This window comes from Rhincodon typus, chromosome 39 (genome assembly GCF_021869965.1).
Source record: "Rhincodon typus isolate 14 chromosome 39, sRhiTyp1.1, whole genome shotgun sequence".
Taxonomy (NCBI): domain Eukaryota; kingdom Metazoa; phylum Chordata; class Chondrichthyes; order Orectolobiformes; family Rhincodontidae; genus Rhincodon; species Rhincodon typus.
Genome location: NC_063370.1, coordinates 10,828,247 through 10,840,895, shown reverse-complemented (window position 1 = coordinate 10,840,895; position 12,649 = coordinate 10,828,247). Strand labels below are relative to the sequence as shown.

The 12,649-nt window shown below is 43.0% G+C and overlaps 3 protein-coding genes across 3 annotated transcripts in view; 2 read left to right on the top strand and 1 right to left on the bottom strand.

Moving 5' to 3' along the window:
• LOC109926911 (SERTA domain-containing protein 2) overlaps positions 1 to 1,523 on the bottom strand; it is a 17,050-nt gene extending 15,527 nt beyond the window's left edge. Inside the window, exon 1 of the mRNA XM_020526777.2 lies at positions 1,410 to 1,523. The gene's annotated coding sequence lies outside the window, so the exon portion shown is untranslated. The remainder of the gene's footprint in view (positions 1 to 1,409) is intronic.
• LOC125487316 (thioredoxin-like) lies at positions 1,188 to 2,524 on the top strand. The gene has a single exon (XM_048618401.1). The coding sequence runs from the start codon at positions 2,152 to 2,154 to the stop codon at positions 2,518 to 2,520; it is 369 nt and encodes a 122-aa protein (XP_048474358.1). The 5' UTR covers positions 1,188 to 2,151; the 3' UTR covers positions 2,521 to 2,524.
• Positions 2,525 to 11,198: 8,674 nt separating this feature from the next.
• On the top strand, positions 11,199 to 12,285 carry LOC109926905 (thioredoxin-like). The gene has a single exon (XM_020526770.2). It carries the CDS (start codon positions 11,199 to 11,201, stop codon positions 11,514 to 11,516), a length of 318 nt encoding a protein of 105 aa, XP_020382359.1. The 3' UTR covers positions 11,517 to 12,285.
• Positions 12,286 to 12,649: the final 364 nt, after the last annotated feature.

Here is a 12,649-nt window from a genome sequence, read left to right as displayed (position 1 = left end):
TTTATATGGGAGTGTTGGCTAGGTCACATTAATGGCTGATCTCACTAGCAACTTGGGATCAGCCATTAATGTGACCTAGCCAACACTCCCAAATAAATGAGAAAAAGATAGTTGTGGGAGGAGGTTTTTGTCAGTAGGATGATGGGACTAGGGAGCCACTGAGGGTAATGCTGCAGATGTTGGTGATAAAACTACCACACTCTGGGCAGCACAGTTGCCCAGTGGTTAGCACTGCTGCCTCACAGTGCCAGGGACCTGGGTTCCATTCCACCCTCAGGTGACTGTCTGTGTGGAGTTTGCACATTCTCCCCATGTTTGCGTGCGTTTCCTCCAGGTGCTCTGGTTTCCTCCCACAGTCCAAAGAGGTGCAGGTTAGGTGGATTGGCCATGCTAAATTACCCGTAGTGTTCAGGGATGTGCAGATTAAATGGGTTATATAGGGACAGGTCTGGGTGGGATGCTCTGAGGGTCAGTGTGGACTTGTTGGGCCGAAGGGCCTGTTACCACACTGTAGGGATTCTATGAAATACATCAGCCAATTCCACTGGTGCTTCCTCATCAAAATAGCACCAAGGGATCTTTCACATTTATTTGAAAAGGATTGCTGCAAACAGTGCAACACTCCCCTCACTACAGGAGAATAATCCCATCACCTTTCATCAGTCAACATAACTGCAGACCCTAAAACTCGGTCCACCTTACACGCAGCCTCCTGAAAACGCTGCATTAACAAGCAAGGAGAAGGCAGCTTTTCTCACTCAGTACAGATAAAACGTATGCATTAAAATGATCGAACATTCCCAATTCCATTATTATCTAAACAACCCCACCTCAAAACTGAATTTAAAAAGAGACCCTGACACCACTTCCCTTTGAAGGCCTGCCCACATTTCCGAGGCACGACGCGCGGTGCATTATGGGGCTTGTAGTTCGTTGAGTGCGAGTGCTACCGCCAGTCCTACGGCGCGGCAACTATTAGCGGTTCGGTGCCAATCGGCACATCCAAAATCTCGCCTTGGATGGTTCATCCTACAACTACCTCCCTAAAAAAAAAGCAGTCTTCACCTCTAAAGAAGAGGTAGCGCGACAGGTCCCGGCCAGCTGGTGGTCTTGACGCGCATGCGCGATTGTGCCACCGAGAACTTTCCCCGCTCCACCCCCTCTCTTCCCACCGCCCCCCCACCCTTTCCACCCCCATAAGGTGGGATTGTTGGGGCAACAGGACTGCCCCCCACCCCGGGAATCCATCCTTTCCGGAGAGACACCTTCTATGAAGCCAGCTACTTCAGCGCATAATTCCTGGCCTCGGAGATGAAAAACGGCCACTTCGAAGCCGCCGTGTAACGGGCGCCCTGAGCGCCACAGCAATCAAATTAAAAAAAAAACTCTCGCCGGGATCGGGTCGCTACCTGCTGATTTACTCGGACGTGACTATTTGTTTTAATTATATCCCGATCATCACAGTAGTTAGACACGGTTTTCGCTCCTTATCGACCCCCGACCGCCATAACGCGTCCGTGCCCCGCCGAATTAATTCTTCATGTTGTTTTTCTCGCCCGCACTCCTCCTCCCGGCCGCCGCACTCGGGGCAAATCAAGACACTGGCTCGAGGTACCGGCCCCCTGAAGCCGGTCCTATTTGCCGGGCGTTGGGAGGCGTGGACCTATTGGGGAAAAGGTGATGCTCATCCTGCTCTTACGATTGGTAAATAACGCCGCCCATCATCTAGACGGCTGTGGGGTCCATTGATAGACAGCCCGCTCGCCCAATAGCCGTCGCGTCTACCTTGGCGGGGTGGACCGAAAAACTTGGTTTGAAAATCCCAACAATTCAAACGTTTTGCGGGGTGAGGTGGGGGTTTAAAATGCCGAGCGCTCACTTTGGAGGGAGTTGGTGCTCGACAGTGAGTAATCGGCGGTCGAATGTGAGTGACCGACGTTGAGAACGCCATTTTTGAAATGTATTTTTAACCCTTGTTGCTAAGCTACGGAGGCCGGTTGTGATTGGCGGAGCGCCGGGAACCGTATCGGCCAATGGCGGTGGAGGTGTTTGTAGCACGTTTCAATGACGTGACGGGTGTGGGGTGTGCGGCGTGTAGAGGCGAAACCCCTAGGGCCTTGAGTGGGCGGGGCCGGCTCTGTAGGCGGGGCGATGGGCGAGGTCAATACCATCAAGTGTGTGGTAGAGTATGAGGAGGCTTTGCGCGACAGTGAGCAGCGCCTGGTCGTAATGCTCTTCGCCGCGCACTGGTGCGAGTTCTGCCAGATGATTCAGCTATACTTCGACCAGTTCGCCGAATCCTATCCGGAGGTGGCCTTCTACGAGGTGGACATCAACGTGGCCAAGGATGTGGTGCAGCGTTGCCGCATTGAATGGTTCCCCACCTTCCAGTTCTACAAGACCGGTGTTAAGATCTTTCAGTTTAAGGGACCCAACCGCTGCCTCCTGGAGCGGATGATCCAAAAGCTGCAGGGAGATGGATCGCAGTTTTCGCCTAAATTAAAGCAGGCCGATACCTAACGGTTATCTTGTCTATGTTTTGTTTTTTCTCCTTTGAAGAGTAGAGTCTCAGAGATTTTACAGCATAGAATATGACCCCCACCATTCACCTGTCTGTTCCAATCCCATTCTCTAGCACTTGGCCAGTAGTATTTAATTAGTACTCATCAACATTTGCTATCTGAGAGAAAGGTTATATTTTTCCAGCAAGTTTGACAGTGCCTAAAATAATAATTGGTACCAAGCAAACTTGAAGTTAAGACGTAATCCCGGATATTCTATTCCAAATTACAGAGCTGGATTTATCATTTACAAGTAGGCTTTGACTTGTGTGCTCAATAGCATGAGTAGGAATATTTTTCCACTTTGAATACTCAGCAATGATCGATCTCAGGTCAGGTTTAGCACAGTTAAGGAACAATCAAAAGCTGCTTTAATGTTTGTATTTTAGATATTTTTAATCAGTGTTCGGTCATACTGTTACACATGTTTAGAGCAGGTGGCACTTGAACCAGTGCCTTCTGGTTCGGAGGCAGGGTCACTACCATTGAACCACATTGTATACTTTTGAAACGCGTGTACTTTTCCTTTTTAACATTAGCGTCATAGATTTTTACAGTGTGGAAAAAAAGCTCTTTGGTCCATTGTGTTCAAGCTGGCCAGAAGGAAACAGGCGCTCTATAATAAAATTAAATGTGTGACTCAAAGATTGATGTGAGAGAATACCCCTTTGATTTCAGGGTCACCCGTATTGGGGAAATGGTAGCTGTATTGTTGGAATGGTCTTCAGCAGAACTTACTGGGACCAGTGTGCTGGCGCGTCATAACTAGGCCAGTAGAGAGGACTTTAAATTAAATAGTGGTGGAGAAGGATCAAGTTAGGAAAGATTCTGTAAGTTAAATGGAGAAGATAAGGCAAAAGAGCAAGGCAGCAATGAAGCAAATTGTATCAGAACATGATAGGAAGGGATGGTGTACTAATCTAAGAGTGTAACAGTAGGAAGGACTAAAGATTAGAAAATAGTAAAAAGATAGAACTAAAGGTTCAAAGCTGAATGCACATGGCATTTGTAACAAAACATGATTTTGCATCTCAAATAGAAATAAGTAATCATTACAGAGACGTGGTTACAAAATGCCAAAAAAATGGGGCATGCATATTCATAGTTGATGACATTTTAGGAAGGGCAGGAAACTAGGTAAAGATGGAGCGAGCAATTGCTCTGTTAATAGTACCAGCGCTATTCTTAATCAAGAGAGATGATCTTAGTTTTGGATGTTAGGGTGTAGACCTGGATAGAGATGAGAAATGGGAAAGGTAAAGAAGTCACTTGTATGAGTAGTTTATGGGTATCCTAACTGTGACCACACTGTTGGGCAGGGTTTCCAGGATTAGATAATTGGTGCTTATGAGTAGGGTATGGTGAAAATTGTGGGTGATTTTTAACCTTCATCTAGATTGAATGAATCAACTGGCAAGGATAGCCTGAATGATGAGTTCACAGAGAGTTTCATGACAGCTTCTTAGAACAGCATGTTCTAGAGCCAACCAGAGAACAGACAATGCTAGACCAGGTAATGTACAATGAGACAATATTCATTAATGACCTCATAGTAAAGGTACTCAGGGCGGCAAAGATCAAATTTCCCATTAGGTTCAAGGGAGGAAAGAGTGGACCCAAGACTGGTATTTTAAACTTAAGGACAAACTATAGGGGCAATTATGACAACAGAGCTGGCTAAAGTGACTGGAAACTTAAGGGATAGGTCAGTAGAGATATTCAGTGGTAGGCTGCTTCAAATGCTATTTCAATATACTTGAAAAATGTACATTCAAATCAGAAAGAATGATTGTAAAAGAAAGATCTTTGGATAACTATGGAAGCTAAAGATAGCATTAAATGGAAAGATCTTTGCAAAACTGAGTGGCAGGTCAGAAGATCGGACAGTATATAAAGAACACTAAAAGACTATTAAGGAGGGAGAAATTAGAATTTGAGAGAAAGGTAGCTAGAAATATAACAACTGATTGTAAGAACTCTATAGGTATTTAAAAAGCAACCTAAGTAAGCTGAGTGTTGGTCCTCTACAGAGTGAATCTGAGGAATTAATAATGAAAAATAGGGAAATTGTGCATTAATTGAACAGATATTTTGTGTCTTCACTATATATGATAATAAGATGCAAATAATATTGCAGAAATAATCAGGCAGTTGTTTTGTGAAAGGGAAGTCATGTTTGATAAATTTAGTGGAGTTCCTTGAGGAAGTAAAGTCAATACATATAAACAACAACCAGTAGATGCACTGTACTTAGATTTCTAGAAGGCATTTGACAAGGTGCCACATCAAAGGTTACTTTTTAAGGTAGAAGATCATGGTGAAGGCAGTAACAATATTAGCATTGATAGAGGTGTTGCTCAGCTAATAGGAACCAATAGCATGAGTATAAATGGGACATTTTCAGGTTGTCAGAATGCGATGAATGTTGTACCACAAGGACCAGTGTTGGGACCTCAACTCTTTCATGGGATACTGGAATTTTTAGACAGTATTTTAGAGATTTGTATTGCTATAGGATAGATATTGTTAAATTGAAAGGATGCAGAAATAATTATGAGGATATTGACAGGGTTGGAGGGTTTGAGCTATAGGGAGAGGCTTAATAGGCTAAGGCTATTTTCCCTGGAGTGTGAAAAGTTGAGGAGTGATGTTATAGAGGGGCATGGATAGGGTTAAAAGCCAAGATTTTTTTCCCAGGGTGGGGGAGTCCAAAACTAGAGGGAATAGGTTTAAGGTGAGAGGCGAACTATATAAAGGGACCAAGGCAGAGGGTGGCGCGTGTATAGAATGAGCTGCCAGAGGAAGTGGTGGAGACTGGTACAATAACAACATTTGAAAGGCATCTGGATGGGTACATGAATAGGAAGGGTTTAGAGAGATATGGGCCACACAGTGGCAAATGAGACTAGATTAATTTAGGATACGTGGTTGGCATGGACAAGTTGGACCGAAGGGTCTGTTTCCTTTCTGTATAACTCTGTGACTCTATTTCTCGACAAAATATATGAATCATCAGGTTTAATAATGAATGTAATTTCTGTATCTGAGTATGTCTGAGCAAACTGTATGATTTAATCTTTACTCCTTCATGCTGACACCATGTGTGACGGCAAACTACCTGTCTATGAACAATTGCCTTGTTTTATTTACATTGTGGTCTTCAGATGGCATTTCCAAACTTTATCTTTATTACTGTAAATTGGGAATTGCTATTGTAGATTCAGTGTCTGTGATAATTTATGTCAGGCACTTTCCATTCGTATAGTGAACACTGTTAAAAAAATACTCTTGGGGCTCATTTGATTATGTGCTATCCAACAGTTCATTATTAGGAGATGACATCTCTCACAAGGCCAGCATTTCTTCTTGCCTATCTCTGTTTTCTCTTGGAACACCTCGGACCATTCCATGCTGTGGGGTGAAGGTGGTCCATGCCCTGTTAGGTAGGGAGCTCTAAGTTTTTGACCTAGTGATGGTGAAGGAATGGTGATATATTACCAGGTCAGGATTGCGTGTGGTTGGAGAGAAACCTGGTGGTGTTTCTATGATCTGCTTACTTTGTCCTTCTAGGTGGTGAAGGTTGAGAGTTTGGGAAGTGCAATTGAACGTCACTTGGCAACTTCCTTCCCAAGGCTGGGGAAATAGACTAGCTGTACTAATGTCTTCTGCCTGCTGGGAGCTGATCTCTCCCATGGTCCTTGACAGTGTCTGGAAACTGGCTGCTGATGTATCCAGCATCTCAAAGTGCCGGCCCATCTGTGCATATCAAGATTTTCAACTGAGTATACTGCAGCAGTACCCATCTGTGACCTCCCTCTCAATCAGCTGGCAAGGGAACCCCCATTCCTGGCTGTAACCCACTTATACCTGAATGACTGATTGCGTATTGAACCCAACTTATGTCTAGCTTCCAGGTTGCATGCAGTGCCAATATTTGATCTGGTGGCTGGGAGCATCAAGGATAGCAACAGGGCCCCTTTATAAGTGCTGTCCTGTCACTCAATCCTTGGGATACAGTGGCTGGGCAGGAGTGGGTTAGTGTGAGGGGAGGTGGTGTAAAACAAGAGGCCTAAGATCACACCATTAGCAGCTTGCTCATCATTGCCAGACAGCAGGATCATGGTGTGCTGGAAGTTGAAAAGGGTAATAAGGCAAGAACATACGTTCATCCTCAATCGTCTCAGTGATGTCTGATGCCAGAGATTCTATTACAGCTAACCCCATGACAGTACCTCCTTTGGAGGCATCAGGAATTGCAGGCGTCCTTGCCTTCTGTGCAGCTTCTTCTTGTTAAGGGCCACCTTGTCCTTGAAGAGGAAAGGCAGAATGTCAGTGATAATGCAGCATTGTGGTTTCATGGCTGGAGGTATGTAGAAGAGGTGAGAGGTGGCAGTGTGAAGGAGAGGTGGAGGACTTGGAGTCTAAGGCATAGGTCCTAAGATTCAGGAGGTGGTGCAGGGTGAGGGATTGGGTGTGGTGCTTGAGCAGTGTGAAAGGTTGCTGGTGTAATGGGTATGAGTTTCCATGTTAAGATACAACCATCAACCATGATCGCCCATGAGAAGTCATTTGAATTCTTGTAGCATTGTTACTGGGCACTTGGCTTTACATTCTACAACTGCTCCTTCCTTTAGAAAGTAGTATAGCAGATTCCCAGTACCACACCCACACCCCCGACCCCGATGAGACTACATCTGGAATACTGTGTACAGTTTTGGCCTCCTTACCTAAGGAAGGATACATTGGCCTCAGAAGGGATGCAAACAAAGATCCACTGGAAATTTTTTTGGGATTAAGGATTGTGCTATGAGGAGAGTGTGACTGGAATGGACCTTATTATCTGAAGTTTAGAAGACTTGGTGGGGTGATGTCATTGAAACGTATGGGATTCTGAAATTTCTGACAGGGTGGATGCTGAGAAGGAGGGGTCATAGTTTCAGAGTGGGGACAGCTACTTTAGACTGAAATAAAGAAACCGAGGAATGTCTTCACTTAGGAGGTTTTGAATCTTGTAAAACTCTTCCCCAAAAGGCTTAGTTGTTGAGTATAGTTAATGTTGAAAATGATATGTTTCTGGACTCAAAAAGAATCAAGAGATATTGGGGATCAGGCAAGAGAGTGGAGTTGAAGTCAACGATCAGCCATAATTTTAGTGAATGGCAGAATAGGCTTGACGGGCTGAGTAGCCTACTTCTCCTATTTCTTATGTTCTATGATCTTCTGAGAGTATTAGGATCAGACACCAAAGGGTCAGTAATATGAATTTTCAGGCAGACAAAATCAAATAAAATTATAATCTGACCAATTATGTGTATTGTTTTGTTAAAATTGCTTCGCAAAAAATTAAATAACACAGTGATGCTCCGAAACAATTTTCATAAATCCCACGTATGAGATAACACATTCAAGTAGTCAGGGTAACATGGATTGGTTAGGGTGTATGAAGACATTGACCATCACATGCAGACTGTCCTGTGCAGTACTGAAAGATTGCTGCAGTCTCAGAGGTGATGCTTTGTGGACAAGAAATTAAACTGAGGTTCCGTATGCTTTCAAAGGTGGATGTAAACAATTTCATAGAATCCCTACAATGTGGGAGCAGGCTATGCAGCTCATACCAACCCTCCAAAGAGCAACCCACACAGAGCCACTCCCATACCCTATCCCTATAACCTGCATTTCCCATGGCTTATTCACCTAGCCTGCACACCCCTGCACACTGTGGGCAATTTAGCATGGTCAATCCACCTAACCCTCACAGAGATGGGGAGAATGTACAAACTCCACACAGACAGTTGCCCAAGGCTGTAATCAAACCTGAGTCCTTACTGCTGTGAGGCAGCAGTGCTAATCACTGAGCCACAGTGCCGCCCAGTACTCCATGGGACTCTTTCAAATAAATGGTTTAAACAACATGCCTGAAAGCATGCACCAAATGTATTATCAAGGAAAAAGGAAGGAGATAGTACAGGAGCTAGTTAATATATGGAAGGGAATTAGAAAAATAATCTAAGTCTATAGAACAGGCAGCTTAATGCCAGTAGGAGGAAAAGTGCTGGAGTATGCACTAAAAGAGTGCTAGATGAACATGTAGGGACTACAGATACAATAAGAAATGTAGCACACATCCCAAAAGGCATGCTTAACTGACTTGATTTAAATTTCTGAAAGGATAACAGGAAGTTTAAAAAGGGCAATGCAGTAGCTGTCATATATTGGATTTTCCAAAGGTTATTAGAAAGGTACTTTATGGCAAGCCTTTGAGAAAGATTAAAGTGCAAAGACAGTCAGCTAAATAGACAGCAAGTTGTCTAAAAAGCAGAAAACAGTAAGCAGGAATAAAGTGTAGTCATTTAGTTCAGAGGAAAGTAGAAAGAGATGTTCCACAGAATCAGCAGTAGGACCACTGATGTTCATAATTTACATTATTGGTTTGGATTTGGTAACAAACAACTCAATACTTATTGATATGGGGTTGGTGGGAGGTTTAACTAGTACTGAGAAGATACAAGAAGAATTAGGACATTTGCATGCTGGAGTTAAGTAGCAGATTCAATGTTAATATAGAAATACAGGTTATGGGTTTGATAAAAAAAAATGAAAAGACCAAGCCTTGGGGAAAAACGAAACTTAAAGGGATGAATGAGCAAAGCAAACCTGAGGAAAAAGTGAACAAATTATTATGAGGTTAGCAAAGCTATTAAAAATGCTAACCAAGTACCGGAGATTTATTTCTAGTGTTATGCATTTCCAAACTAATGAAGTTGTATTAATATGATTGTTTGCAATTAGAATTCACAATCTGTTCTCCATACTATTAAAAGGATATGGAAGCACTGGAGAAAGTGAAAAAAAGAATTACAATGATGGTACCAGAACTGATAAAGTATGCTTATGTTTTAACAGGGTAGGACTTTTTCTTTAGAAATTCAAAGATGTAGAGGATTTAAAATTACGTATGATTGGATATTTTATGAATGATAATTTTAGATATTAATTATTTTATTTTTATTAATGCTTTATATTTTAATAGGTGCATAGTGTAAAAACAAGGAGCTGATGTTGAACTTGTACAAGACACTTGTTAGACCTCAACTGGAGGTACAGTTCTGGAGGCCACATGATAGTGAGGATGTGAACATATTAGAGAAAGTGTAGAAGTGATTTACAAGAATGATTCCAGGGAGAAATTTCAGTTATGATGATAGATTGAAGAATTTGGGACTTTTCTCCCAGGAGAGAAGGCCGAGAGAAGATCTGATAGAGGTTTTCAAAATCATGCTGGAGCTTGGTAGAGTAGATATGGAGAAACTGTTCCCGCTCGTAAAAGGGTCAACAACTAGACATTTAAAGACTTAGATTTAAAGCAAACAAAGCGATTGTGAGGCAAGGAACAAAACACGTTTTGGACTGTGAGTGGTTAGGATATGGAATAAACTGTCTTGAAGTGTGGTAGAAACAGGTTCAATTGAGGCATTCAGTAGGCTATTGTGTGATCATTTGGAAAGAAGTAATGTGCGAGAGCATGGGGAAAACCAGATTGACAATGGATAATGATGTTCATTTGAAGAGCTGGAGCAGACATGAGGAGCTGAATGGAAGTGACCAAGGCGAATCATTTAAATGCTTTCGATAAGAGACTAGATGAGTACACGAAAGAAAAGAGAATAGAAACATATGCTAAAAACATGCTGAATATGGAATAGAGGGTATAGGTAGAGACGTATATCAAACAAGTAAAGGCTATTTGGCTTGTTTCTGTGCAAAGAACAGGAGAGTTCTCCTGATGTCCTGGCCAATACTTATCCTCAACTAAAAGCTAAAAAGATTAATTGATATAAAAACAGAAAGTGCTGGACAAACTCAGCAGGTTTGACGGCATCTGTGGAGAGAGAAAGAGTTAATGTTTCAAGTCCAGTCTGACTCTTCCTCAAATTAATTGATCATTGTCTCCTACGTAAAACACTGTGAATGCAAGAAATATGGAAGCATATCACACAGCACCTGTGAAGAGAGAAGCATAATTGAGAATTTTAGGTTAATTAACTCTGAATAGGTCATTACAGATATTTCTAACTAACTTGTTCAGACAGTTTCGTCATGTTGGGAAGCATGCCTTGAACCTAAGTTTCATGTCTCAGAGTTAGGGAAAGGACCAGTGCACCACATAGTGCCATGAATGGATCGCTTTAGGTATTTTGTTTTGGTATTTTAATCAACCTGTCCAGGTATAGTATTACACATCTCTGGGGCGGGTGCGACTTGAACCCTTGCCTCCTGGCTCAGAGGAAGGGACACTACCCTTGCACCACCAGGACCTCAACAGATCATTATTTCACTGATGTTTGTGGAATCTGTCCGGGACAAATTCAGATCCACTGACTCTGATCCTTTTGAATAGAATTGTGGTGGCTACGAAATCGCCGTGATGGACTTTCTGATAGGCTGCTTGCGCCGTCAATCAACCGCATTCTAGCCAATGGAGCTGATATCTTTCCGACCCATTCATGAAAAAGTAGCAAATTGTAGCGGCCAATGAGAATCAGCCAATGGGATGTTGACGTCGACCTTCGTCACAACTGGGTGCGGATTTGAGGGCGGGGCCAGTGGGAAGGTGGGCACGGACCCGGAAGCAGCATGGTGGTGAGACACGTGGAGGACGCCAAGCAGTTCCAGAACCTGTTGAGCCAGACCGAGCAGCTGGTGGTCGTCATGTACTCGGCCGAGTGGTGCAGCAACTGCCGCATGATCCGGCCGCATTTCTACAACCTCTCCGAGCAGTTGACCAACATCGTCTTCGTGGAGGTGGATGTCGACGACGCGGAGCCGCTTGCTCGGTCCGCTGGCATCACATGCATGCCCACCTTCCACTTCTTCAGGCGCTCGGCCAGAATGGGAGAGTTCTCGGGGACCAAGAGGGAGAAGTTGGAGCGCCTACTGGACGAACTGCAGTGAGCGGCCTGTTAGAAATTTAGAAAAAAATAGACAGGGAAACACGAAAGCCCAAAAAAACCTGGCGTTTGAATTCTCTGGATTAATAAAAGTGCAGCTAAAAATATATAACCAGAGAAAGTAAGGGAGGCAGTTTTCAAAATTCATTTTTGGAATGTGCCCATCACCTTCTCCAAACTGTGATTATGGTGGATTTTGATGGCTATTTCAGACAGTAGTTAAGAATCAATCACGACGGTTGTGAACACCAATGGGATTTTCGAAGTTTTGTATTGTACAGGGAAACTGGCACATTATTTTGGATCAGGACTGGTTTAGAGTGGACCTTGCAGTATATATTTTAAAAGAGCTAACATTTATGTGGCATCTTTCGCATTTTCAGGATGTGTAGTTGCACCATATCAGCTGCAGCTGAATAGTAGCATTCTAACCTCTTTGTGTCAGAAGGCTGTGGTTTCAAACGCAATTCTATAGAAAATCCAGGAAAATTCTGCAGTTATAGCACCGAGAGTGATGCACCATCAGAGGTTCCAATTTTTGGGTTGAGAACGATACAAGATGTAGGCTCCCCTCTTGGCTAGATGGTGGAAAGATCCCATTGCGCTTTTTTGAAGAAAAGTAGGAACGATCTTTCAAGTGTCCTGGCTGATACTTCTCCCTGAACTAATACCAATAATATGCAGTTGCTGGTGTTGGACTGGGGTAGACAAGGTCAGAAATCACACAACAGTAGGTTATAGTCCAACAGATTTATTTGAAAACACAAGCTTTTGGAGCCTCAGCCCTTCTTCAGGTGTCAGTGTTTGAGGTAGTATCAGCCACAGAATTTATAAGTAAAAGATCAAAGGTTTACACCATGGATGAGGATGTACTAAACAAACCTAAGATGCTATTAAATCTTTAATTGGTTAGAAGGTATTAATTGATTAATATATATATATAAATCCCCGAATTCCTTTCAAGTCATGGTCCTGAGAGAATTAAAGGTTTTATCAGTGTAAAGAAGAGGTGACATTTTAGGCCAGATGATGCATGTTAGCTGTGATGCCCTGTTTACAATCTGTTTGTGTTTTAGTTTGGAGTCAGACTGGTTTTATTTCTAAAGTACGAATGTATAAAACACCACATTGACTGAC